The sequence below is a fragment of the Sceloporus occidentalis genome, unplaced genomic scaffold (assembly GCF_023333645.1).
Source record: "Sceloporus occidentalis isolate IW3139 unplaced genomic scaffold, rSceOcc1.0.p SCAF_5, whole genome shotgun sequence".
In the NCBI taxonomy this organism is placed as follows: Eukaryota; Metazoa; Chordata; class Lepidosauria; order Squamata; family Phrynosomatidae; genus Sceloporus; species Sceloporus occidentalis.
In genome coordinates, this window is record NW_028316985.1 from 86,028,518 (window position 1) to 86,055,353 (window position 26,836).

A 26,836-nucleotide genomic window follows, 5' to 3' on the forward strand; every position below is an offset into this window, starting at 1 on the left:
CCTTCCTCTCTTTCTGTTTCCCTTCACCCTTCCTAGCATTATTGTTTTCTCCAGTGATTTATGCCGTCTCATGATGTGGCCAAAGTATGATAGCCTTAGTCTAGTCATCTTGGCTTCCAGAAAGATTTCTGGTTTAATCTGTTCTAGCACCTATTTGTTTGACCTCTTAGCTGTCCATGGTATCGTCAGCAATGTTCTCCATCACCACATTTCAAATGAATTTATTTACTTCCTATCCGCTTTCTAAACTGTCCAGCTCTCACATCCATACATGGTAATAGGGAATACAATGGCTTATATGATTCTAACTTTCATGCTCAGTTGCATATATTTACATTTTAGGTTCTTTTCTAGTTCTTTCATAGCTGCCCTCCCCTTTCTTAGTGTTCTTATGATTTCTTAACTGAAGTCTCCATTCCGATCAAGATAAAATTGTGAAATGTAGCTGAATACAGGGTTTAAAACAGAAGTCTTTGCTAGCCTCTACCTTGAAATCCCAGGGACTATACCCAGAGCCTTCTCTAGTCATGTGCAAAAGCATTTTCAGTATTCTAGTGATGTAAATCCACTCTATTTAAACCAAAGAAAGTTCGCCATTGATTTCAGTGGGAGATGAGATGGACTGCTTGGATACAACTCAGAGGAAGTTGGAGTGAAACCAGATGACCACATTATCTGTGACTAACTTGATTCCTATTGATTTCAAACCGAATGAGGCATGACTAACACCCCCTGAGTGAGGGCCTATATGCATCTGTATTAAGGAACACTGATGCCTTTCTGGTTTTACATAATTTAAAGCTTGTCTGCATTTGACTTGGAATCAAAAAAAGAGAACAAGTAAACAATAAGAAGTTGGCCACTTCAAATAAAAGCAAGATGGTAATGTCAGGTCACGCAAGTAGAGTTTATGGTTACGGTTCTATACAGCATGAAGCATGGGGTAGGAAGAAGCATACAAATGGTTGGAGATTTTTGTGTGAATGTTTTTACTGCAGCCAGTCATCCAGAAGAATGAGCCAGATACTTATCCTTTTAAAACCACATAATGCACTGCAATATAGTTTTTAAAAAGAAAAAGCTTCCAAAACATTGTTGGCTGTATGCATGCAGAGGCATACTACTTCTGTGTATTGAGCAACTGGAGATTGTAGTTATTTGGTGGTGAAGGAAAGGCACTCTACAATATTTTTCTTTCCCTACTCCCAAACTAATCACTGGTACTGAAATCAGACTCCTAACCTGCTTCTGTAACATTCTAATAAAAATTAGGCAGAATGGAAGAGAAGCGAGAGAGCTATAACAACAAACTATTGCATATACTTGTGTACACGTTGACCTTATGTATAAGTCAAGGGAAAGTTTTAGGGCCAAAAGCATGGATTTTGATATGATCTGTGGATAAGTTGAAGGTAAAATGTAGGGATGTGTAACAAAGGATGGAAAGGAGAAAGAACACTTCACTCCTTCCTTCTCCTTCTCTGTACCTCTCCTGACCACCTAACACCACTTCCCTGGTGCTGGAGGAGGTTTTAACACCGGATTGAGAAGGGAAAGAACTGGGGGGAAATGGGGTGTTTGGTGGGAAAAGAGATCTGGACGATGGGGAGAGAAGGTTTTAACACTGTATTGAGAAGGGAATTACCTCTTTCACACACACTTACTTCTGCCTGGCAGCTTTTCAAAATTCACTCCTGAGGCATACAAGATGGTGCTTCTTTCAGGACCTTTTTAAGCAGTATTACCGTATTGACCCATATATAAGTCAACCCAATATTTTAGGGTCAATTTTGGGCATACATTTTCGATTTATAGTTGAGTATATACAGTACTATAGAACAGTGCTCTAGTTTGCAACCTATTTTTATTTGTCCTGCAAAATTGTTGGTTGTGATTCTGAGTAAATGGAAGAAAGGAGACTATAAAACCTAGGTAAGCACATTGTCCCAGACTGACATTGTTTGTACATACTGTTTTGCTAATATTACAAACAACAACTGTTCAGTGGAATCATGGATCTGGAATGTTACCTGAGAATAATGAAACAGGACATTTTCTCTGTCTTTGAAAGGAAAATCATGAAGTAAAACCATTCTAGTTGATTTCCAAATTTGTGGACTTACACTCAAAGGCTCCTGGCTTATATTGTTGATATTCAATGAGAGAATGTGATCTTTGCTGCCAATATAGATCCGGTCCTGATCTTCATCCATCACTAATATCCTGTAGTCTAAGGGGTGATGGGAAAGAGCATAAAACTGAGCCGTCTTGGTTTCCTGCAGTTCTGGAAGAGAAAAGAGAAACCACAGCTTAATTTGCTTTCCTTGGTTAAATAATCACATTTTGGTAAAGAGGTATGTGACCAATAAACCTGCCAAGATTAAGCAGGACCATGCCTCATCTAAGCATCAATGAAATAGTTTTCCTGTCAAGTGCATTGCCCTTACACTGAAGTAACCAGCTATGATCATAAAGCATCTAGGATCACTTTATCAATTCACCCGAAGAATACTGTTGGCTTAATGGAAATTATTATTTACAGCTGTGGCTTTTAAAACACATCATATATTAAACTAATCAATGAGGACATACCACAGTACAGCTGGCCAAAATCAATAGAGAAATATATTTAATCTAACATTGCTAAGATATGAATTAGCTAGAAATGATCAGGAGTTATTTTTCCAATTATGATATTGCAAACATATTGTTCTAATTCTCTAAACTATTTTTTGTAACTCATTAATGTATAATAGTGTTTTGTACAAATGTTTGACGGAGGGAAGGTTAACTTTTTTTAAAGAGTCTGCTGTGAGATAATTGCTATACAGTTACTTAAGAACTATGTTCCAATGTTCTAACACTAAAAAGAACTAGTCTGTTTCAGTTAATGTTATGAGTATTGCTAGAGAGAACACAATACTGCTAGCACTTGATTTAATATAGTAATTCAGACTAGATACCAAAGTGTTATATTCAAAGATAAAGCTGTGTTAGTCTGTAGAATCAGTATGTAGAGGGATCTTGTAACACCTTTGAGACTAATTGAAAGAAAGAAGTTGGCGGCATGAGCTTTCATAGACTTAAGTCTACTGAGGACTGCATCTGAGGAAGTAGACTTATGACCCGGTACAGATTGGCACTTTGCACCAGCCTGGGGCCGATTTTACGGCTCAGTAGAGCTGGGTGTCCATATGCGCCCAGCCCTACTTTCGGCACCTGTGCGCCATCTTGCCATGTCCCCGTCCACACAGGGTGTGCGATGATGACATGTGGGTATTCGAGTGCCTAAACGGCACTCGCTGGAAGCAGTGGCATCATGGTGTGTGAGCGCCATTATGGCACCTTTCAAAAGAAGCCACCTAGAGCGGCTCCTTTTTAGGGAATGTGTCAGTGCTGTGCCATGTGGTTGGCATGGCATGAACGAGGGGCAAAAACAGGAGGCATGGAGCAGCCCATCTGTATGCCCCATTAAGTCTAGGAAAGCTCATGCTGCCAACTTCTTTCTTTCAATTAGTCTCAAAGGTGCTACAAGATCTCTCTACATACAAAGTGTTCTATATGATGGAAGTGTAAAGAATATTGGAATCAAGAGAACCCAGAAGCAACAGCACACTAGGGAAAAGAAGCACCCCCACCATCTTCACCACTCCAGAGAAGGCAGGTATATAGCTCCTCTTATCCTCAGCTTTCTGTGGCCTTCCTTCATTGAGATTGCTCCTAAGCATCCCCTTCTACAAAGTGGAGCCAAGCCAGCATCTGAGCTCTCTGGGGAACTAGCAGCAATGAAATGAGTGGAACAGAGACCAGAGCACTGATGGAGGAAAACAGAGCATATCCACCCAAATATGAGCTATAGCTCACTGGAAAGTCTATGCCATGGTGTTGGGGGCACCAAGAAATCTTTCTTCTCTGCCACCATTTCAACCACACAGTGTTCTCCAGTGGAAAAGTGAGTTATCTTTTATATTCTGCCATGCAAAAGCAGTTTGTAAACTGCTCAGCAGCCCACTGTGAAGACTTTGCACTGCATTTAACAGATTAAATCTCTTGGATTTGCTGACTTGATAGAAGTCAGGTGCATATAATCTTATTCTTAGATAGATTTCAGTTTGTGCAACCTGAGGAAGTGAAAGGAAAGGTGAGAGCCATCACTGGATTCTTGCCTTTCCTGGCTCTTAAAAGCCAAAGAGGGACTGGACTGGGTTGGTTATGAGACCAGTGAATGCCTCATTACAGCAAAAAATGTTTCTATCTTGCCTTAAAGAGGCTGTGCTGAGACCATTATTGAAAAAAAAATTCCACGGACCCCACTATACTGGAAAACTGTTGGCCAGTTTCCAATAACCCTTTTTGAGGCAAACTAATCAAAACGAACCATTCAAGATTCTTCTTCTCTCATTGTGTGTGTGCTCCCCCCCCCAAAAAAAAAAAAAAAAGTGGCAGCATAACTGCCATTGTCAGCACTCTGGTTCAGTTGCCAAATCTTTGCAAGACCAGCTATTGTATTAGATAGAGGCAGTCACCCCCAGGGCTTTCCCTGAACCCCATCCAGGCCACAGTGTAAGGAGTTTCTCCTGTCCCCCTTGTGTGATACCCACAGTGGGGAATGTCTAAATGTCCTCAAGGTACCTTTGAGGATTTAAAGGGTAAGGTAAAAGTAGTCCCTTGACATGAATGTTTTGTTGTAATCGAATGTAGGGGGTGGTGCTCATCTCACTTTCTAAGATGAAGAGCCAGCGTTGTCCGAGGACTGCTCTGGTGGTCATGTGGCTCCAAACGCTGTTACCTTCCCACTATAAAGTGGTACCTATCTATCTATTTGCATTTGTATGCTTTGGAACTGCTAGGTTGACCGAAGCTGGGACTAGTGACAGGAGCTCACCCCGTCATACAACACTCGGGCCTTGAACTGCCAATCTTCTGATCTTCTGATCATCATAATTGGCGTCTTAACCACTAAGCCACCATATCCCTATCTACTAACATCAGTGGACACCACCCTTTTATGTTTAATGTTGCCAGTACAAACAGCTTGTCTAAATCAAAGTTCTCAGATAGATAATGTTTCTGGAGACCAAAAAGTCAAAACCAAATCTTTACTTACAAAAATTAAACATAACATCGCATTTATTACATTTAAAACATCACATGCTCTCTCCCTCTTCTCAAGCTAACTCAGACCTTCAGTCACTCAGTTCAGACTCCCTCCTCTCAGTCCAACCCTAGTCTTCCTTAAACTCTTTTCTTTCTAACTGCACCAAACCCTAGGCCAAATAAACTCCCTATGCAAACTGAACTCTCAGCCGTCATTCACCAAGTGTCATTATGAAAATCTCCTCAAACATTACCCAATCAACATTCACTTCCACATTCTATTCTCTCCCCGCTCATAACAGCTACTTATCGCACACTCTAATATGCACACATGACTCGCACAATGTTTTCAAATGCAAACCCAAGACATGACAGTTCCCTTTACAATGGGAAGGGCTCCTTTCCTCAGTCCCAAGCCTGTCCTTCATGTTATTTTCTTATTCTAGGTGGGGCTGTCTTCAGCTATTGATGCCACTCTGCAGTGTTACATGCCACCCCTGTTGCCCAGCTCCTGGCCATTTCCTAACATTTATTTCCAGGGTTGGGACTGGCCTACAGTGGTGTACAGGCAGAAGAATTCTGATTTGGAGTCCAAAAAGCTAACACTTCCCAAACTTACGGCTTGACAAGGACTATCTCAGTTCACTTCAAAATTCTTAGACACCAAATACCTTTTAGAAACATGACAAGTTAATAAAATAAAATAAGGAACAGTCTACTTTAAACGTCTCCACTATATCCAGTGTATCCTGACAGCTGTCACCTGTACTTCATGCAAAAGAAGCTAAGTCAGCACATGTGAAGTGATCCACTTTTGATTTTTTAAAATCAATACAGAACAAAGAATTTGCTGAAATGGCCAAACTGTGCTTTTCTTATGAAGGCATGAAATATCTTTATACCGGAAAGTCACAAGGGTAACTGCCCTTTACCACCCCAAACACACATGCACACACAAACAAACAATTTAAGGAAAGTTAAAGCCTTTGCTGTTGTCAGTTGCTTTCAAAACTAAATTCATCAAATAGTGTTCACCAAATTCACCAAGTTATGTCAAAGCTAAAGAACCTAGAAGTAAGTCTGCTCTTACAAGTCTAATTCTGTTCCCTTCCATGGTGTGAGATGGAAACTAGCATGCTTGATTCAGAGGGGACAATACCTTGAAATGTATTCTTCACAGAGATGAAATAAGAGGCTTCTCTAAGGGCCAAATTGGGGTCAATGAATATCAGAATTAAATAACTTCTCAGGGCTGTAGCAGAAATGATGGTTTTGCCGCCCCATCAGAATTCTATCCCCTTATGAAATTTCCTTCATTCCCCACATTTCTAGCATTGTAAAGAACTCATATATTGGCTGTGTTAACATTCCTTTGTTAACTTTGTCTGCCCCTTTTCTTTGGGCGCCTGCATTTTTAGAATGTTCAACTAAAGTTTTAAATTACTATAATGCTAGAAATTTGGGGCTCCAGGGAAATTTCACATAGGGACAGATTTCTTATTTGGGAGATCAATGCCCTCATTTTGCTGCCCCTCAATATATGCCACAGTGTATTCTCAAATATTGCTGAACTGAAATACGCATTTTGGTGCCACATTTTACATAAACAATAGTATGAGAGATGGGTGGCACATGATTTAAAATAGTTATATTCAGGAGCGAGCTTATCAAGATGATAAATGTCTGTGTTTTTGTTGCTGGTGGTGTTGTTTTCTTGATAAGGGTGTCTTTAATCAAGGCAGGTAATATTAAGACAATAGCCTTGCTATCATCTATTTCCAAAAAGTAACTTTGGATCCAAACAGTCCTAATCCCTACAGTAGCATTACCCAAACAGAAAAAGTGCATGTATTATTCTATGCTGTTCACTATAAATGTAAAGAATATTGACATTTTCCCCATCCACATTATTGTTGATATTATTATTATTATTATTATTATTATTATTATTTCTTTCCTGCTTCTCCCCATGGATCAAGGCAGGAAACAACAACAATTAGCAGATACACCACATCACTTAGAACACATCAGTTCAAACACACATCGATTTTAAAGGGTAAATAAGATATACACGTATTAAAACAATCCACTTTTAAAATGTATCATTTAAAATTCACAATTAAAAAAAAATCTGGATATGCCTGCCAGCTGAGACTATGAAAGGATTCTCACCACATTGAGACACCCTACTCAGAAATGAATGATCAGTACAATATTTTATATTTTTCATTACCTTTTGCAAAGTATTTATGTGTTGTTGCTCAGAATTTTTACAAAGCAACAGTGTAGTTTTACCCAAACGCAAAACTTGCAGAGCTGAAAATGTTGGCTGGCATCCTGTTGGAAAGTTACACCATTGTAACCTGACTTAGCATCCTGTAAAGTTCAATTGTGCCACTGTGCAGTGCTTGCATTCTCAGGAGTGGATGTCTTCATACACTTACCCCATTTTGTGTTGGCACATTTTGCATGCTGCCCATTGTGCATCACTGTAATTCACTAGCATGGCTGTGTATCATATCAGCAATGTAGTTCCATCATCATAAAGTTACACATCATATGCTCTGCTGTGGAATGCTAGTTGGTTTTTTTAAAAACATAATTTTTTTAGGGAAAAAATAAAAATGTGTGCAAAATCTACCATAATCTCACCCAGCAAAGAAATAAACATTTCAAATTGTCGGTCGGTTGTTCACACACATGCAGAACATATGCAAGTTCCAGAGCTCAGAAGAGTTACCTTTTAGGATGACAACGCCAACCATCTCCTAGCCAGTATGGCAAGTGGCCATACTGGTAGGAGGGTACTGGGAGCAGTCATTTTAAAAAGTAACTTTCAAGCTCTGTAGGGTTAAAATTTCTAGGAAGAAAGGAAGAGTCTATGTAATTATGTAAATCAGAGTTTATTATACAAGTGTAAACAAAATTTCACTGCTTCATAAATTTAAGAAAAAATACATTAATTAATTATAACGAGTCACCCTTTATCAGCATGGCATGCATAAGCTCTTATTACATTGTGCCAGACAGGCTACTCTCCAAGAATACTATTTCTTATTTATAACAAAGAGATTAAACTGTTGCCTTCTTTGCTCATAAAACAGAGAAACATCAGATCTTAATTAAAATGTGTCAAGATCAAGGCTTCTGCTGCCCAGCAGGGAATTGATTTTCATTCTCTGAGCTGCCTTTTACAACTAAAATTTATTGCCCCCTTTTTCTCAAGATGGTATATGGCTTTCTCATAGGGGCACAGATTAAAAAATGGGAAAAGGTGTGGAACATTTTCCTGCCTTTGACAAACTTCTTCTCACTACAACACTTTAGGTCTATTGCTTATGGAAATATTTCTTGGCTAATGACTATTTTCCATAGCAATGTAAAGCGATAAACCTAAGCCCAACAAGGAAGGAATCATAGCTCCTATCAAGCTTTCTTTGGAATGTATTAATGGACAACGTCTGTCTGCTTTGTCCTCTGTGGGGATTATATTTTCATAAACAGAAGTTAATTCTGCGCTCACATGTTTCTGTAAAAGTCTGCATGAAACCCTGTATCTTCCTTGCATGGAAATTTGTATATATTTCCACACACTGTGTATTTTTACTAGCAAATTCCCTTAATATATGCTACAGCGTATTTTATTTCCCCAATGCAGGCACATTGTATGCACTTTAGTCTAAAAACCAAATAATAATTTTAGGTGAGATCAGTTGTTCCATTTAATTGTATCTAATTACAGGTTCATCCAAAGAGAAGGATAATTGCATTTTATTTTAAGAAGTATAAATTAGGTCAGTTTGTATTAAAAGGTAAGCAAAATAATATTTTAATATCATGCCTAGCAAGCTACTGTATAATGAATGGTTTTTTAAATTTGTGCTACACATTTTAAACAATCAGTTAAAATATCTAGTGTGTGTGTGAAGATGGTCTAAGTCTAAGAGCTACTGATACAGCTGGGCAGATTGCCCAAATGAGTCTGTAAACCTGAGGCAGACAACTAGGGTTGTCAGGGTAGATATGGATGGGACTTCTATAAGTTTAATCTTGAAAAGATTGTGGAGCAAGACGAGGTGCTTTAAACTCTATCAAGCAGGACTAAGGTACCGTACCTGTCCTCTCTTACCTTCCAAAGTCCAACTTTCAATCACTGTCATCCCAGGCATAGAGGATCACCCAGCTCGGTTCTTCTTGTCATTGGTGCCTCCATACCCTCTCCCCATTTAGTGAGTCAATAACCATGCTGGGAAGGGAGAGGAGATAAGAGAGGGAAAATACTTTTGCCTACATTGACAGTCTAACAGTACCTCCTCTTGCTCCACAATGTTTTCAGGATTAAAGTTACAGGTGCCCTGTTCCATATCCAACATGACAACCCTAAGGACAACTGACATGAGACCATGGGCAACTTTTGAAGTTATCCAAGTGTTCAAGGTTCCTGCTTTTAAAAGTTTTCCAGTTAAAAAGAAAACTAGATAAAAAGTAGTTAAAGCTAATTTAAATTAATTCTTCATTAAAAACTATTCCATTCATTTAAAAAAAATCCACTCACTTTTAACAAACACAATTTTTTCTTTCTTTCTTTCTTTCTTTCTTTCTTTCTTTCTTTCTTTCTTAGTATCCAACCTTTTGGATACTAAATGTGGGACCCAATGTGGCTCACAACACATACTAAAACAAAGTACAGCTATAAAAATGATTAAAAGAGTATACACTAAGGCAGGAGGCAGCCAACATGAAAACTTTTCCTTTCTATATCAAGCAATACCCAAAATGTATGGTATAGTGAATAGTTAAATTGACGGCTAACTGAGAGAGCCTTTTAAATGTAGTATTTTCTTTTGTATTATACTAAAAACACTGTATTGAAAGTTCCTTTGTCCATTCATTCAGCATTTTCCAACCACGTCTGGCTTCAGGTTTGGTTACTAATTTGGGTTTGTGAAGGTCTTGACTTTAAAAACAAAACAAAATAGCCTGGCTGCTACCAAAGTGTTCATGTAAGTCTGCTATGTATAGGAACTGAACAGGAAACTGTTAAACACAGCAAAGTATTCTAAAATACTAGGAAAAACACAACCATTTGAAACCAATTTGAAGCTCCAGTCCTTCTCATTCATGCATTTGCAAGTCTTATTGATTTCCATCAGTATGGTGTGCCATTCAAAATGACTATAGTACTGTTGGCCAAATATGAACTTTATGGGTATTTGTAGAAAATGTTACACAATACTTCTTGGCTATTCTGTTGTAAATTTGTATATTCCCACAGAGACCCACTTTACACACTTACTTATGTGACCAATCCTTTTAAATTTTAGTAGTACCATCATTTCCTTTGAATTCCCCCATTGTCTAACACACATATGTTTGACTGGCAGCATCCAAATCTCACCTGCATTCATGTACTGTAGGTACTGAAACAATATTCAAAAGCGTGTTTGCTTGTTTTTAAAACAGGTGAGAACCATGTTTCTTGAGTGTCAGAAAAGGCAGACAAGGAGAAACCTGGAATGAAAACAATCTTCAGAACTTATTTTGTGCAAAATTCATGCCTTTTTTGCACAGAAAACAGTATTTTCTGTGCAGAAACAGCTTTTTCAACGCATAAAATAATATGCTGTTTTCTGTACAAAAATGCAGATTTTGTGTAGATTAAGTCCCAATCTGCAAATAGTCTTCAAAAACATTTGATGAGTTTCTTGCAGTAGGAAGAAAATAGTTAAAATGACTTGTTGCTTCCTTTGAGAATACTTTTAGCCAAGAATTGCATCCACAAAACTGGTGGCAAGTGGAGATATCAATTTACTTGCAAAGTTTGAGCCAGGCTCAAAATCTAGGCTTCAAAAAGTTACTTTTTGGGTCCATAGCTCCCAGAATTCCCCCAGCTAGCATGTCGTGCTGGGTAAGGAATTTTACAAGTTGTAATCTAGAAATGTACATTTTCTGAGCACTATTCTGAAAACATAAGTTCACAGGCAGAGGATAAAGCAACTGGGGAGGGGGGCAGATTTTGGATGTCAGGAAAGGAAAACAAATGTGGTAGTTATTTTCTTACTGTTGTATTCTTATTACCAGGGATGTGAAGAGGTGCTTGTGGTATTTTCTGCATATTATGCAGAAAAAGAATATGGCTGACATTGAGACCATGCACCTGAACTTGATTGGATGGCGGTGTCATTTGTTTTGCTTGGTCCTAGGCAGTAAATAGTTTCAGTTATCCCACTGAAAAGTCATACAGTTAATACTGCTTCTGTCCCCACAATACTAAAAGAGAAACAGTAGTTCCTTTTCCATATACTTTGTAATGTTGCCGGGAGATGTATTAGGCAATGTCTGCACAGCACTTTGAAATATGAAGTACTATTTTCATTCCATGCCTTGTATGAAAGAAACACAAGTCCCAACTGCCCCCTACCCCCATTTTCCTGTGCTGCTTAAATACAAAATATCTACCCAGGTTTTGCCAAAATGTTGGGTTGGATTGAAGAGATAACTTGTGTGCTTTTCTGTTTAGATTTCATCTGAGCAGAGAGCAATTTAAATAAATAAGCCATCTACAATCACTCACACTGTGTTTAAGCTAATCTTGCCATATTTATTCAGGGGCAGCAGAAATGCTGTACTTTTGTCAAGGAAAAAAATAAAATGGAATTTATTCCACTGTTATCCTTTGAATAAGCATAAAATTGCTTCAGATAAGAGCTGCAGTGTTTAGAACTCAAACCTTATGAGTTATTGAGTGCCCATGATTAGAGTACACAGACTTTGAGAATATGACAGTTCCTTGCATTATCAAGCCATGTGACCCCCTTGGATGTAATGACTACAAAGTGCTAATGTTAGATGTACTTTTGTGATGCACACAGCAGCTCAGGTAGAACATAAAAAAGAATGGATTCATGGAAAATATCATGTTCTGACCACCAGACTGAGTAACACAAGACCAAACCATATGTAATCCATTCATATTTTCATCAAATGTTGCTTGTTGTCCCTATGAGTTATGAATTCCAAGTAACATTGCGATTTGCAAGATGCAAATTTCAAGCTCTGTGACAAATGCTTATAATGTTATTATTTGGACATGTACATTTGCTTTCCATGGCATTCCTTTAGGAAAACGCCTGCCCCACCTTTGCCCCTAATTATATACAGTTTAAAAGTTCTATACACAAGGGATACTTTGGATACCAGTCAATGTGGAATGAATTCTCTGAAGTTAAGATGCTCTCTAGAAAGCAACAAGAAAGAATAAGCCCTTTATATTTGCTACCTTTCACAAGGCAACTGATAAAGCATACCGACCACGTTTCTATTTATTACAGCCTGAAACAGTTCCCTTTCTCTGGCTGGTGTAATTTTGGACATTTATTTCCATTTTAGCCTAATCCACAGTTGTCATGAGGCCCAACAGTGTTTATCTGTTAGGTTTATTGCTAGGTTAAGCTAATAAACATTGGTTTTAAACAGCACAGATCTTCAGGTGTAAAGTGCAACATTAACTCGGGACTGCCATTAAACAGTCTAAGCTTTTGGATTAACTTTTATAGACACAACCATGATTTTCTTTTCCAGGAAAACCTAGGAAAGCACCTTAAAAGGGGCACTTTCATTCAAAATACTGCATTCTTTCTTTCTTTAAAAAAAGAGCCTAAATTCAATGGTGGGCATCTGTGGATAGAACTGCTTTTGTCAGTCAGATCAGGAGAGGAAAGATTTCTCTTTCCCTTCTGCAGCTTCCCCTGCACTCTTCATTCTTGTTCCAGAGGTCTAGGAAAGGATCCAGAGCCAGTTTGGGTGTGGCACTGAGAACTGGGGGAGGAGAGGAGAAAAAACCTATTTTGCATTGGCTTCATAGCATCGGTGCAATCAGTCTTTCTCCAAAGTGTCTTCAATATAGTCTTATACATTTCTGTAGCATTTCCCCATGGGCGTTGCATAAAATATTTTTGTTGTTCAGTATTTATCATTTTACTTTTCAACCTATTCTATTCCTCACCCTCCAATTTCCTTTTGTATCTTTTAGGTTTTCATTTTTAAACTGGAAGGTGCATTAACATTTTGAGATTTGGTGAAATTGACAAGCTGCTTTGGATATCCCAGTCAAATAGGGACTAAAATTAAACATTTTAGTTTATCACCAAGGTCAGTTATTGCGAAGTCTGTGAGGACCAGGAGAATAAGCGGGATACAGTTTCAGCCAAATTTGTGTCTCCCTAGAGCAAAAATTCTCAAAGTGGTTAGTACATCCCCAGGGCAGCAGTGAAAAGATCCAGGGTGGCAGTGAAGGTGAGAGGGGGCAGCAGGGGGGCAGTGAGGGAAAAGGGGGGTATTGGTGGGCAAGAAAGTCAAGGTGACCAGCAAGAAAGACAAGGTGACCAGCAGCCTTTAGGGATGAAGCCTGCATGAAACATTTTTTCAGGGTCCCTTAAAACCAAAATGCAGCCTCACTGATCATTTCATGTGGTGACATCTCCCTCCCTTTGCTTGGCCATGTGAACTCACTCCCTTAGCTGCATCTTTCACCAGTGGTGACAAGGGCAGTTTGGAAATTCTCCCAAGGGCTGTTGGAAAGACTGATGCAGGGCAGTGGTTTGAGAGCTCATAGTGGCACCATTTTGGGACAGACTGATTAACTAGAGCAAGGAGTGGAGCATATGGCAGTGTGGGAGAAATGGTGGGAATTGGCCGGCATGGTTGGCGCTACTCTGCTGCTTCTGTTTTCTTTTATTAGACAGGGTGAGAGAAGAGGTAACAGAAGAAGCAATGTTTGTGGAGGGGAGTCCTTCCTTGCCAGGGAGAAACTTCTCCTTTTGCACCTGGTGACCTTGGGAGGAGCAACTAAGCAACTGGCTGAGTAGAAATTGAGATGCCTCTTTCCCACACAGTCCTTTGCTGGAGGGCTGGCATGGGTGAGAGGCTTTTTGGTTGCTGCTTCCAGGGTGAGCAGGTGCAAAAGGAGCAGTGACCAAGTAGAACATGAGACCTAACATCAAGAAATATGCATAGGGGGGCTCTAGGGTCATTGTCCAAGGGGAAAGGGAGAGGTAGCCAGAAAAAGTTTGTGGAGCACTGCTCTAGAGGCCAAATACAACATACCCTAGGTCACATGGCTACAAGCCAAATGTGGGCTGGGGGATTCTGGAAAATGTAGTCCAAACATAACTTTTTGAAGTTCTGTCAACACTGCATCATGAAAAACCTAAGTTTTAAAGTAACCTAACAGTTAACAGCAGCAAACGCAAAACAAAAAGTAACTGGTTGGGTTTACTGAACATTCCCCCTACCATGCACTTTTCCTCCCAACTAAATTTTTCTCCCAGTTATATTTTGATACTAGATATAAAATTAACTTTCGGCAGGAAAATATGGCATGAGAAGGACAGGAAATGAGGATAGCTTCCTGGCCTATGCAAACCATTAGTCATCCAAGGGGCCAAACCTTTTTTGAGGATAGATTCAAGAATCATGGATAACTCCTTTAAAATTTGGAGGAAACCCTAAATCAGATTAAAGGATCCACCAACAGTGGAGCTACCAGCTACCCCTACTAGCAGGCATACATTTTTGTTACTGTCATATCAGTATGATGCATATTTTCTCCAGCCCTGGGATTCATTTAAATCTGTGAAAAGAAGTCTTCTTAAAGTATGTACTTAAAGTCAATTGAATTTCTGTGTCTGTGTGGTACAAGCAAAACTGGTATCTTTTCCCTTTGGTAATCCCTTCTGCAGTTTTTCTTTAGGGATCTCAGATAATCAGAGAAATGGATCCCAATTGATCTGACTACAGAAACCAATGACACATTGTGGCCACCACATTTAAACTAATTTTTAATTTGAATTAAAATGGAGAAAAATTCCTGGAAATAGGTTCTTGATTCAGACCACATTTTGCATTAAACAAAATAAGCAAAATCCATATCTTTAAAGTACTTGCCACTGATCCTGCTTGTCTAAATATAACATTTTAAATACTCTACAGAACTATTTCAATCACCTCATTATAGTTCCAATTTAGATATGGCTTATCAGCCTGCTAACAATGGTAGTGTGTTTTCTAGTTAACAAAATGTGCCTAGTACATTGCCAGTAGTGAATGATTGCTAAAAAGTGGTTACAAGAAATGAGTGAACAATACAGAAGGTGTGAACTTATTCTGCAGGAGCAGTATTATTACACTTGGTGTGTTTCAATCTGGAGAGATTTCACTGAACAAAGGAAGGCTCTGTTGAAAGCCCCATGGGAAATGTTCTTATCTAATGGTGGGATATTTATGTTCTAATCTAATGGTGGGATATTTATGTTCTAATGCTGGGGTGGGGTGGTGGTATTTAAGCAAGACTTAAGCAAAGGTAGCAAAACTGTTAAATGTAATTGGTTAGCTATTAATACCATTGTAGTCATCTTCCTATGCAGTGTTCAACCACTTGAAACTACTGCCGTATCCTAGTTGGAGCTTGAATTTAACTAGTTAATTTCCTTACCCAATAACTAATGTGTAATTATATTACATGATGCTTGAAAATTAACAGAGGATGATTTAACTTCTTTTTGTGGGATGATGGCAACTGTTAGTTATAGTTATGGTGATGTGCCCCCTCTAAATTGCAGAGGAAGAAGATCATATAGTTCTAGTGCTGGTTCCAACTCCTGCTTCCTCCTCTGTTTTGGTTATTGAAGCAATGAGAAGGTGGACATGAGAGCTTTTTTTTAACCAGTGCCTTGTGGCACTCATCTGTTTTTGCTTTTTGGTTTTTTTTTTAAAGATAGCTGAAAATTAATTACTGGTTATTTTGAGAAACAGGACAGTAAAGGGTTTTTTTTAAAAAAAAAATACCATAATTTTAATTATAACTAACTACTTCTGGGGCACTGGACTTAAAAAGTAAAGGCTTTCCAAGCTCTCATCTGAGGTTGCATACTCAAGCATACAAGCATATCCTCTGCATACAGAGGAGTAAAAAGACTCAAAATACCTGTAATACAGTTTAATGTGAAATATATCTATGCAAATCGAGTGAGTAGTCTATAACATGTCCCACCATGTCTACAATATTATAGGTACTCACAGTGTAAGACATAAAAGAATGATCAATTTTGTGATGGCCTTCATAACACTTGTTCAGCATTACAGATGTATCCATCAGTCCCAAAAGAATGCACCCCTGACATAGGCCAATGAACAAGAGGTGAAAAATCAACAGCTAGTACCAAATTCTTAGAATATGTGGCCAAACATTTTTGCAGCCTCCAATTTCTGACCCCTCTTTTAATGGATATGGAAATGTTACTTTACTTTAAAAACACTGACCAACAGGCCAATGTTATTAGGCACTAACCTTGGATAACTATGACAACAGTTGCACTCTGCTAATTCTTCTGCATTTTCCTACTGTTTGTGACAATCCATTCAAATTACTGTCTACCTTTCCCCATTTCATTTGCCTTGTGGGTGGTGTGCCTTTTTGACAGCTAGTCTGAGGGCAAGGACTACCTTGTTTTAGTTTTACATAAGATGGTATGAAGGTCTTTTCAGCCCCAAGAAGGAAGTAAAAATATTCTAAATAAATACATATTTGGGCAAGAAGTCAAAACAGAGAGGAAGGACATAATCTGCACACTTAGCTGACATATGCACAAAATCCAAATGGCTACTTGATACTATGATTTCTGTGGTTATTATTCCAATGGCAGAAGGTGAGGACACTACCTATGCAATTTTGATCTGGAATAATTTGCAGTTAACAGACACTAGCACCAAACTTCAAAAGCTTCAGCATCCCATATGGTGTCACTGATTTCTGAATATGTTTGTTTCACCATCTGATAAGTGTTAATTTTTCCATCTGCCTCTCTTGAACAGATTTGTCTTTTCGCCTTCACAAACTATATACTATGAATTCACCCACAAGCATTGTTGCTGTTGCTGCTATTATTATGATGCTGATGCTGATTAGATGCACTTGACTGGAAGATGGTAATGGTCAAATTACCTGTGCTCATTTATATCTATTCTGTGGCATCCCATCCCTATCTCAGTGTTGCCCATTCAGGCATGCATTTTGTAACAAACAACACAGTTGGTTGCTGGACTTTTTTTATTTATTGGGATCCATATCTCTTCCCAGAGTTTATAGAAGTTCCATGTTAGAGTGGATGGATTACCCTTGGTGCCTGCAAACATTAAAGCACTATAAAAGGCAGTTTCTACCTTTTCACACGCTACTTTTGATTACTAACTGCCAAAAAATAGAATAGCCCAAAAGATCAAAATCTCCTCTAGCTTTTAACCTGATGGACAGCCTGTGTTTTCCCTGGCCTCGTGTCATTTTGTTTGAACAACACAGGCCAAAACTCCAGGGCCAGGATCAGGTTGGATCCTGGTGGACTGGACACAGACTTGGTGGATCCGGCATGTTCCCGGACCATAACATCAGTCAGTTTGAACCCCAGTTTGCTATGAAGTTTTCTGGATAGCAAACATTGGCTGTTTAAATAGCCCCACGTACCCCTTAAATTTCCGCTTCATTCCTATTGGAAATGGAGTGCCTGGCCATGTGGTTCAGCCAGGCACCCTATTTCTGCATCAGACACATTGACAGGGGAAATCTCAGAAGGCCAAATGATACAAAAAAGTATGGGACATGTGTCAGTAGTGGGTCCCCAGGTTGGCACCTGCCCATGCCCATGCCAGGCTGAGAACAGTACATGGGCCAGGATAGTATGGGTTTAGCGCACCTGCTCAGAGCCTTATGTGATTACAAGTGAAATAAACAAAAATAGCATACATAATGTGGAGTACATGAGTGCCCCCAGCACTATGCAATACATGAATTGTGGGAAGGAGGCTCCAGTTACAAGTGCGTAATATTTATTTGGTGTGAAATGGGAACATGTACACCTATATAGCCTCATTTATACGGGATCTTTGACCTTCAGCCAACAACTTTGTTGCATAATCATGAGGCAATCTCTTTAAGGAAGGTCATTCCATAACTGGGTTCACATTGGCAAGATAGATTATTGCTTAGTTACTGAGTAATGTACAGATGTTGAACAATGTAGCTCTTTGGCAGAATGCCTCAAAAATAGGTAGACAGATATGGGAGCAGGTACTTCTTTGGGTATTTGCATCTTCATAAGGTTATAAATGGAATTCAGATTATTGTAGTGTGCTTTGTTTTCAACAGTGCAATTCAACAGTGGTATTTACTCACAATTCCCTACTGAGGTGATTTAGGATTGCAGCTGAAAAATGTTTATTGCATCTTCACTTTAATATTTGAAGCTGAAATATAAATGTCTAAATAAAGAACCCAAAGATTAGAAGATGTATTTCAAACACACACACACACCCCTTCTTCAACTGACTTATCAAATAATGGCTAAAATCGTATCAACTAAATCAAGTATCTAAATCAGTAATCTATTTCAACTATTATAATGGGCAGGATTGTATAAATACTTTTGAATTTTCCTTATCTGGAATGCTTGGGACTTGAAGTGTTTTGGATTTTGAGGCAAGTAGTTGCAAAACCAATCAATTGAATCTTCTATCAATTATTTTTTTAAAAAAAAATTGATAGAAGATTCAGTTCATTGGTTTTGCAACTACTTGCAATTACCTGGACAATCCAACAGCAGATCATAATGAAGCAAGTAGTTGCAAAACAAATGAATTGAATCTTCTATCAATTTATCACATATATATATTTACCAAGCCAGGCTGCCCAGGCTGCTTCTTACATCACTGATGACACACAGATGAATGACATGTATTTTGAAGTGGTGCAAACTAGCAGGGCAACCATCATGCCCAAAAAGAAGCAATTACAAGGAGATAATTAAAAGATCCACTTTCATAGTGGGAACGACGGACCTTTTGCAGTTGATTTACCCACGTGGAGTGAAGGTGAATTGCAAAACAGTTTAAATGTACAAGGGAATGAGCCCCTACTCTAATTGCTGAAATTAGGTGTGCACAACACATCATGTGTAAACATCCTCATCTGTTTCATCCACATCAAAGAACATATTTGGGCATCTCAAATTAAACACTGTGATGTGAATGCAGGATTGTTTTCACATGTAGAAAATTTGGTAATGGGTATTCTGATGGAATGGGGGAAACATGTTTTATTTTCTCCCCTTTTGCTAACTGTACTTCTTCCTACACAAAATAATTTCCAGACATTTTATGTGACCAGGATTTTCCTCAAAGTCTACACACACACACACACACACACACACACACACTGAAGAAAATGTATATATTTTGTCAAGTGACTCCAAAATATGGCATCAGTCAGTGCTATTTGACTTGATAGTCAAATTAGAATGTGGTTGTTCACTCATAATGGCCTGCTGTGAAAGATGCAAAGTATGATCTCTATGGGGGGGGGGGGAGCGAACACATCTTGCAAATGAAGCACACATTGGTTCTGTTTTAATTAGTCTGAGATGATTTCTTTTACCAAACAATGGAAGGATGGGGATATAAAAGATTAAGGGAATGCAAGTGTCACAACCAAAATACTAAATCCCTAGGCTGTGACAAAACCATGTCTAGAATTCTTCTGGTTAAAGACATTTCATTAATCCTACTTACATGATTTAATGGTTTTCTCTGTGGCTATAAGAATGAAAGTACAAATATTTTAAATGTTTAAATATGTGAAATATTTAATTAAATACTTTTAAATGTTTTTAAATAAGTAAATGTTTTAAAAAATTAAACATATGCAAAAAGCCGATATGTTTAGGATGCCACATTTGATGTACAATGTGAGCATTCTAGAACTGTACAGCCCTATAGGTTTCCACAGCACATGATACATGAGCCAAAGATAACTTGTGCCAAAAAATGTTCAACAATGTTTCTCAAGTATTGGCAAACCCTGATGAGAAGAATTCTAATTTTAAAAGAATCTTCACACCTTCAGGCTTATTTTGCATTTTGTTGTTGTTGTTTTGGAATTTTGCATTGAAAATCAGAATTTGCTGTGCAGGAAACAGCTTTTTCTCATAGAAAACAATGTTATACTGAACAGAAAATACTGTTTCCTGCATAACACATGCAAATTTTGCATAGAATAAGTCCTCATCTATAACAGAAATCAGCATTTTCTGTGCTGATTTTATTTCCTGTGTAGAAAACACTGTTTTCCACACAAAAATGCCACATGCAAATTCTGCAAACATTGCAGAAACTAAGCAGAGTAGTGGACGACAGGGAGTTTTGGAGATGTGTCAACCACAGGGTTGCCACAGGTTGAGATTGACTCGAGGGCCATTAACAACAACAAGAAAAATGTCCCAAATTGTCAACAGTCTTCAAAAATTGCTCCATCTGTGAAAAGTTTCTTACAGTAGAAAAATGCTCAAAGCACTTGTTGCTTCCTTTGGGAATGAAATTAGTAAAGAGGTGCATCCCTACTTGTGCCCAAATAAAATCCCTGTAGGGTCAAATTCACTGGAGAATTCTTGGTTAGCATTCATGAGCGTGTGTGTTATAGATTGTTTCTGTTTGAATCTAGACTCATGGTTTGTCACTCTCCTAATAAGACAGAGCCTAATGTTGACTTCAGTTCCTAGTTTTTTAGTCATAAAACTAAGCTAGTTCTTGCTGCTGAGATACTGATTTCCAAAACTACTCCTGTTAGTGCAAGGAGTCAACTGGGAAAAATTGCATAGCATGCTTGCTGATGAGGAAAAAACAACAACCCGGGAATGTTTAGAATTCTGGGTTGTTATTTTCTGGGAATCCAAATTACCTAGGATGTTTTTAGTCAAGAAGAAAAATCACTAACATGGTATAATTTTGTGTGGGAGGAATGAATGCTTCTCTTTTTCTCTTTCTCTTTTCTTTTCTTGTCTTTACATGCCCAGTCCCAGAATTCCAATTGCATCCTACTGATATCATGTTTACCTCCAGGTAGACATGAGTATAATGAATTGACTGCATTATGAAAACAGACCACTAGTAATGAGTCGTTTGGTAGCATTTCCCATTTCAAGGGTCTCAGAGCACTTAAATTCATTGCACATATTAAGAAGGGAAATTGTTAACGCTGTTTAAATGTATACAAGTCTTCCTGGAAGCTTAACATTATTTTGTCTGTGATTAATGCGTGACTTCAAGCCATATAATAGCAGGTTTTAATTAATTTGCAAGGCTACATTTAAAAAAAAAGCGGGGGGGGGGAGGTCCTTATACACAGTAATTCTATTGATTCAATAGTACAGTATAATGACAAGTATGTTGTTTTTATTACATTGTACACTGCACCCAAACAGCAAATAAAATGTCTGCAGCAATTAAGGAATGCAGTGAGACCAATAAAAAATAACATCCAAAATCTGATGAAGCAATTGGTTTTGATTCTACAGTCTACCTCAAAATGATACATTTTAGGCTTACAGCAATTCAGTAAACATGTAGACATTTTAACCTCCAAACATAAAGAAATTACAGTATGAGCCCAGAACAAATTCCAAATAGTTCATTACTTATCTCCAAATGCCAGAGGTACTAAATTTCAGGCCATTGGCAGAGTTTGATCTAATAATAAGACAATAAGATACCGTATGTATTTTTGTGTAGTTTATATCAAGAAAACAAATACAGGTGTTCAAGAGCAAATCAAGCTTGAACTCCTTCTAGAAGCCAAAATGACCTTGTAAGCAAAGTAAGACTATCTTACATTGGGCATAGAAGACATGACTGACTAGAAAAGGCAACAATGCTTCATAAGAAGGACGGCAGTAGAAAAACAGGGAAACTATACTACATATAGGTTGATTCAGTGAAGGAAGTCATAGCTCTGAGTTTGGAAGACCTGAGCAGGGCTCTTGGGGTTTTTCCATTTATAGGGTTGTCATAAGTCAAAGCTGACTTGATGGCAACTGATAGCTGGTCATTACTGTTGTTATTATGATGTTGTTAGTTGCTGTCAAGTCAACTTTGACTTATGACAATTAACAACATCATAACAGCAACAGTAATGACCAGTTGTTCATATTAGCCTGAATCTTCTATCATGGTCTATGTTACAAATATGCATACTTACCTATATAGCAAAGATGACAAGAAACTCTGTTAACGAATTGTCAAGATGCATAATAAGACTGTCCCAATGGCCCGTTACAAATGGGCACTTTAGTATGCGTGGAGCGCGCACTAGGGTTAGAAAAGGGAGGTGCTTCCGCACCCCCCTAACCCTAGTGCGCGCTCCGCATGCACAAAATGGCGGCGGACGTTCCACATGGCCACTGCCATGAGGACGTCATGACCATGCAGCCTCTATATGGCGCGGTGCGGACGTGACGTCCTTGCTCCACGCCAGGGCGCTTAGTGCACCCTTAGCGCGGAGCAGGAAGGAGCTCCGTTTCGGAGCTCCTTCCTGGTTTGGTCTGCTGGGCGCAGCCTTCACACGATTGCGCCCAGCGAACCAAAGGAGAAAGGGGCCAAGCGGCCCCTTTCTCCTCCTCCCCACCGCTGCAGGGTGTCCTTGGGGCTTGAAGCCCCAGGGACACCCCTTTTCAGGCTGCGGGGAAGTGGCGGATCGAGTGGCGGATCGGGGCCTCAGCGGCTGCCGTTCTGGACGCTGAGGCCCCGATACCCCGGGGAAAGGGGCGGGTGCAGCCCGCCCCAAATGGGCGGTCTGTAACCCGCCAATGTTCAGTGGACTCTCTTGATGTCCCAATGAACATCAGTCTCATTTTTCATTGGTCCTGATGCATGTTAGTCACTTTACTCCTTTATGTAGTATAGTAACAGCAGTCCCTTGCTGGATACAGGTGTTATGGAAGTGGCCAATTCTAATTCCCACATATTTAAATTAAGACATTAAGTTAAGACCTTAATTCCCCAACAGGTTTTGGGCCATTATTAGAAAAGCAGTAATGGTAATTCACAGCTAAACAGCCAACTACTAAAGCTGAGAAGGTGGTTGTTTAAAACCTACATAGAAACAGGAAATTTGCAAAAAAAATTATACTTGTATATGAATATGTTACTAAAGTATATTGTTTTAAAATTTTATTGCAAATTTTTTAAAAACATTTTTTATCTGTGAGCCACCTTGGGTCCCTTTCTGGGAGAAAAACAGGATAGAAATCAAATCAAATGAATGAATGGATATTACCTAGGATTTTACAGTACAGTACAAGCCTTAATCCAAGATGAACTCACTGTAGCAATTTAGGATTAGTGTCTTTTATCATCAGAATAAAAAGTCTTTCTGTCAGCAGACATGCCCTCTGCTGGCAGAAAAGCCCTTTGACTAATTCTCAGAGAATAGAATCATAGAGTTGGAAGAGACCGCAAGGGCCATCCAGTCCAACCCCCTGCCATGCAGAAAACCCAAGTCAAAGCATCCCCGACAGATGGCCATCCAGCCTCCGTTTGAAGACCTCCAAGGAGGGAGACTCCACTACACTCCGAGGGAGTGTGTTCCACTGTCGAACAGCCCTTACTGTCAGGACAAAACAATTTCCCCCAAAAAACTGTATTGCTGGTTCAGATCTGCTGGCAGAAGAGCCAAAAATAAAAAGATGGGGCAGAAAAAGATAGTGTGAAGGAAGAACAGGGGTCCAAAACACACTGCAGAAATAAACCAGTTTGAGTCTGCTTTAACTGCTCTAGCTCAATGCTAGGGAATTCTGGAAAGTGTACTTTTGTGAGATACCTAGCTTTCTCTGTCAGAGAGCTTTGGTGCCACATTAAACTACAATTCTCAGGTGCCCTAGCATTGAGTTGGGGCAGTTAAAACAGTCTCAAACTGGATTATTTCTGTAGTGTGTTTTGGATCAGATTCATGCCAAATACAAATCTTCTCCAAAGTCCAAGGATACAACCATGATATTGTCACAAAGTTAGTCCACATAAGTGTTCCTTCTTAATGCAAAGTAAGTGCTCGAAATTTCCAAGCTGACTGCTATACTGTAGGAAGCCATTCTAGACTGGCAATTGGTTGCCGACATATATTATATATTTGATCACAGGAAATGCATGGCATGGATACATTTAAGCAGTACAATGAGTTACTGACTTTTGAATTCAAAATTCAGGAAGCCACCACTTATTAGATGAGTTAGGGACTGCAGCCCTGTCAAAAATTGCAACTGATCAAAATGCAGAACCTTAGCAGGGAACATGAGGGACTTATGGTGACTTTCTCAGGGCTACCCATGTGTGCACTACTTCAAAAGTCTCTCAGATGGCTTGGTGCTTTGGTACACATGTGCAGTCAATCCCAATCAAGCCTCCGCATGCAAGAACAAATGAAAGAGATAAACGGAACTTGTCTTTAATTTGCAATTGTTGAAAGAGCAAGTTGTCAAATAATGGGACACTGAAAGCCAGAGGCTTCTTGTAAACCTCAATGAGCTAACAACAGATGCCAGGATGGATGTAATAATGGCAGCACCTAGTGGCAAGGAGAACAAGCTGGAGAAATGTGATTTGTGAAAGGTACAGCCAGAATTTGGATCTCATGAGCTTTTCAGACTCCAGTTCTGTTTACTTGAAAATACATAGTTTTACTGGTAGAACCAATACAGTTCTGCCCTATTATACTCTGATGTATCCACAGCATTCCCAGAGCTTGGGAAAGTTCCTTCCTGGACTACAACTCCCAGAATCCCCCAGCCAGCTTGTAACATCCATAATGTAACTTCTCCATGTGGTTAATGGCTAGAAAAATCTATAACTAATATTACAGAAATGGCTGCCGGTTTCTACTGTTTGCAGCCACTAGCGTCTCCCATAAATCCATGCTCCTCATATGTTATGTAATCCAATTATGGGAAGAAGCCTGAAGGTTAGCTCCACAGAGCTAAAACACTGGGCCCAGATCTTAAGGTTTCTTTTGCATATGAAATACATGCATCCCTATGCTTAAAAAGAGCCAAAGAAAAGAGGAAAAACCAACTAAATATATCTATTTATCCTTGTCTTCAATGTATCCAACAGAATGATGCCAAATGCTAACTGGAGTACAAGAGAGAAGCTTCCAAGACAGAACAATTATGATCTTATGTTGCTGTTGACTCACATCCATATCTGCACAGCTGCTAAAGAGATAGTAGAATACCATCTGCTATATAAAGATACCCAATTGCTGTGTAGGATAAAAAGTAACTTTGTGTGCAAAATGAAGGCAGTATCAGTAAGTGTTGGGAAACTGCCTAATTTCCAATTATAAAGTTCCCACCAATGTTAATCTGCTATTTTCAGCTCAGACAATGCAGGAAGATTCTGTGGCATGAGGACAAGAAACATCTTTGGGTTGGAACAGACGGGCAGGAAATAGCAACTCAATCCTGATTTTTCCATTAGCAGTTGAACCATCACTGCCCGCAAAGTCCACTCCCAAGGCAGGCAGATTATACATGGCCTGACTGCATGGTGCAGTGTTAAACTGTGCTGCTGGGTAATTTTTTGTTCTTGTCTCCCCATCACACATGCACACCATTGCACAAACACAGATGCCATCTCATTGTATGGCCGCCACTTTGCTTGGCCGCACAGTCTCACATATATTCCGCCAGTACAGGGCATCAGTGTGCAAGTAATACATTGGCAAAGCACAATCATGGAGGCTCTCCATGGAGTTTATCACATGCGAGGGCTCCCATCATGCTCCTGTCACCCAAACGTCACCAATCTGTGACAGGAGCCTTCTGGTGGGATCGCTCCTGGTGCTAGTAAAGGGAAATGCTTCCGTTTTCATCATGGAAGCATTCTCGTAATTGTTAGGAAAGGGGCCTTTTTTGTAACAATTACGCTGACACTTCCATGATGAAAATGGAAGCGTAGCGCCATGAGCGATCCCACCAGGAGGCTTCTGTCACAGTTTGGTGACGTTTGGGCGACAGGAGCTCCCTTGTTTGTACATGCCCCCTTCACCACCCTGTTGGACTCTCTGGTTTGTATGTATTGTAATTACATCCATTGGAGTGGTCACACTTTCATTTTTTTTTATTTATTTTTTTTGCTTTGCCACAATCCCACACTCATGTCAGGCTGTTCATATGCAGGCACAAAGATACACATTTTCCACCTTGACTCATACTATCCTGGCTTCTTTTTGCTCCAGTTTTTAGCCCAGAAGCATGGCTTCAGTCCGGTTTCCAGACGCTTTTGAGGCATGCATTGTCTAAATGTCTCCCTTTAAAAATGACTGAATTTTGCCATATGTTTTGGCCCTTTGAGAATACAACATAGTGGACCTGGGACAGAGAACAAACAAAGTTTTCAGGTGGGGGTGGGGGGGAGTTAGCATCAAGCCAAAAAATCTAGGCATCTGTTCATAGGTCCTATTTCATCCCAGAAACATTCTCAGTAAATCATGCCAATTCACGTACCACATATTTATCTATTTTAACATATTTATTTATATTTAACAATTATTTAACAATTATCTGCTACATCTTTTCTCTGGGATTTAAAATAGCTTTTAAAAAATGCTAAAGCAAGAACAAACAGATGACATAAAACAATCAACCAATAAAATTGCAATTCTGAGATGCCAATGAGTCCTCATCTAGATTTATGATGGAGCAGAAAGAAGTGTTAGAGTATATGAAAGAGAAGAGAAAATATGTCCTTAAGATGCTACCACATCATTCCCACTAAATCCTAATGGTGGTCTACGTAAGGCTTTTGCTAGAAATATTCAGAGATAGAACTATGTGAACACTCAAATGAAAATGCAGCAGTTGCAAAA

The 26,836-nt window shown here is 39.1% G+C and overlaps 1 protein-coding gene across 3 annotated transcripts in view; it reads right to left on the reverse strand.

Moving 5' to 3' along the window:
• SEMA3C (semaphorin 3C) overlaps window positions 1–26,836 on the reverse strand; it is a 171,148-nt gene that overhangs the window by 78,515 nt on the left and 65,797 nt on the right. For all 3 annotated transcript variants that reach the window (XM_089524625.1, XM_089524624.1, XM_089524626.1), the window contains one exon: window positions 2,124–2,284. In XM_089524625.1, the coding sequence (XP_089380751.1) occupies window positions 2,124–2,284 (161 nt within the window). The remainder of the gene's footprint in view (window positions 1–2,123; window positions 2,285–26,836) is intronic.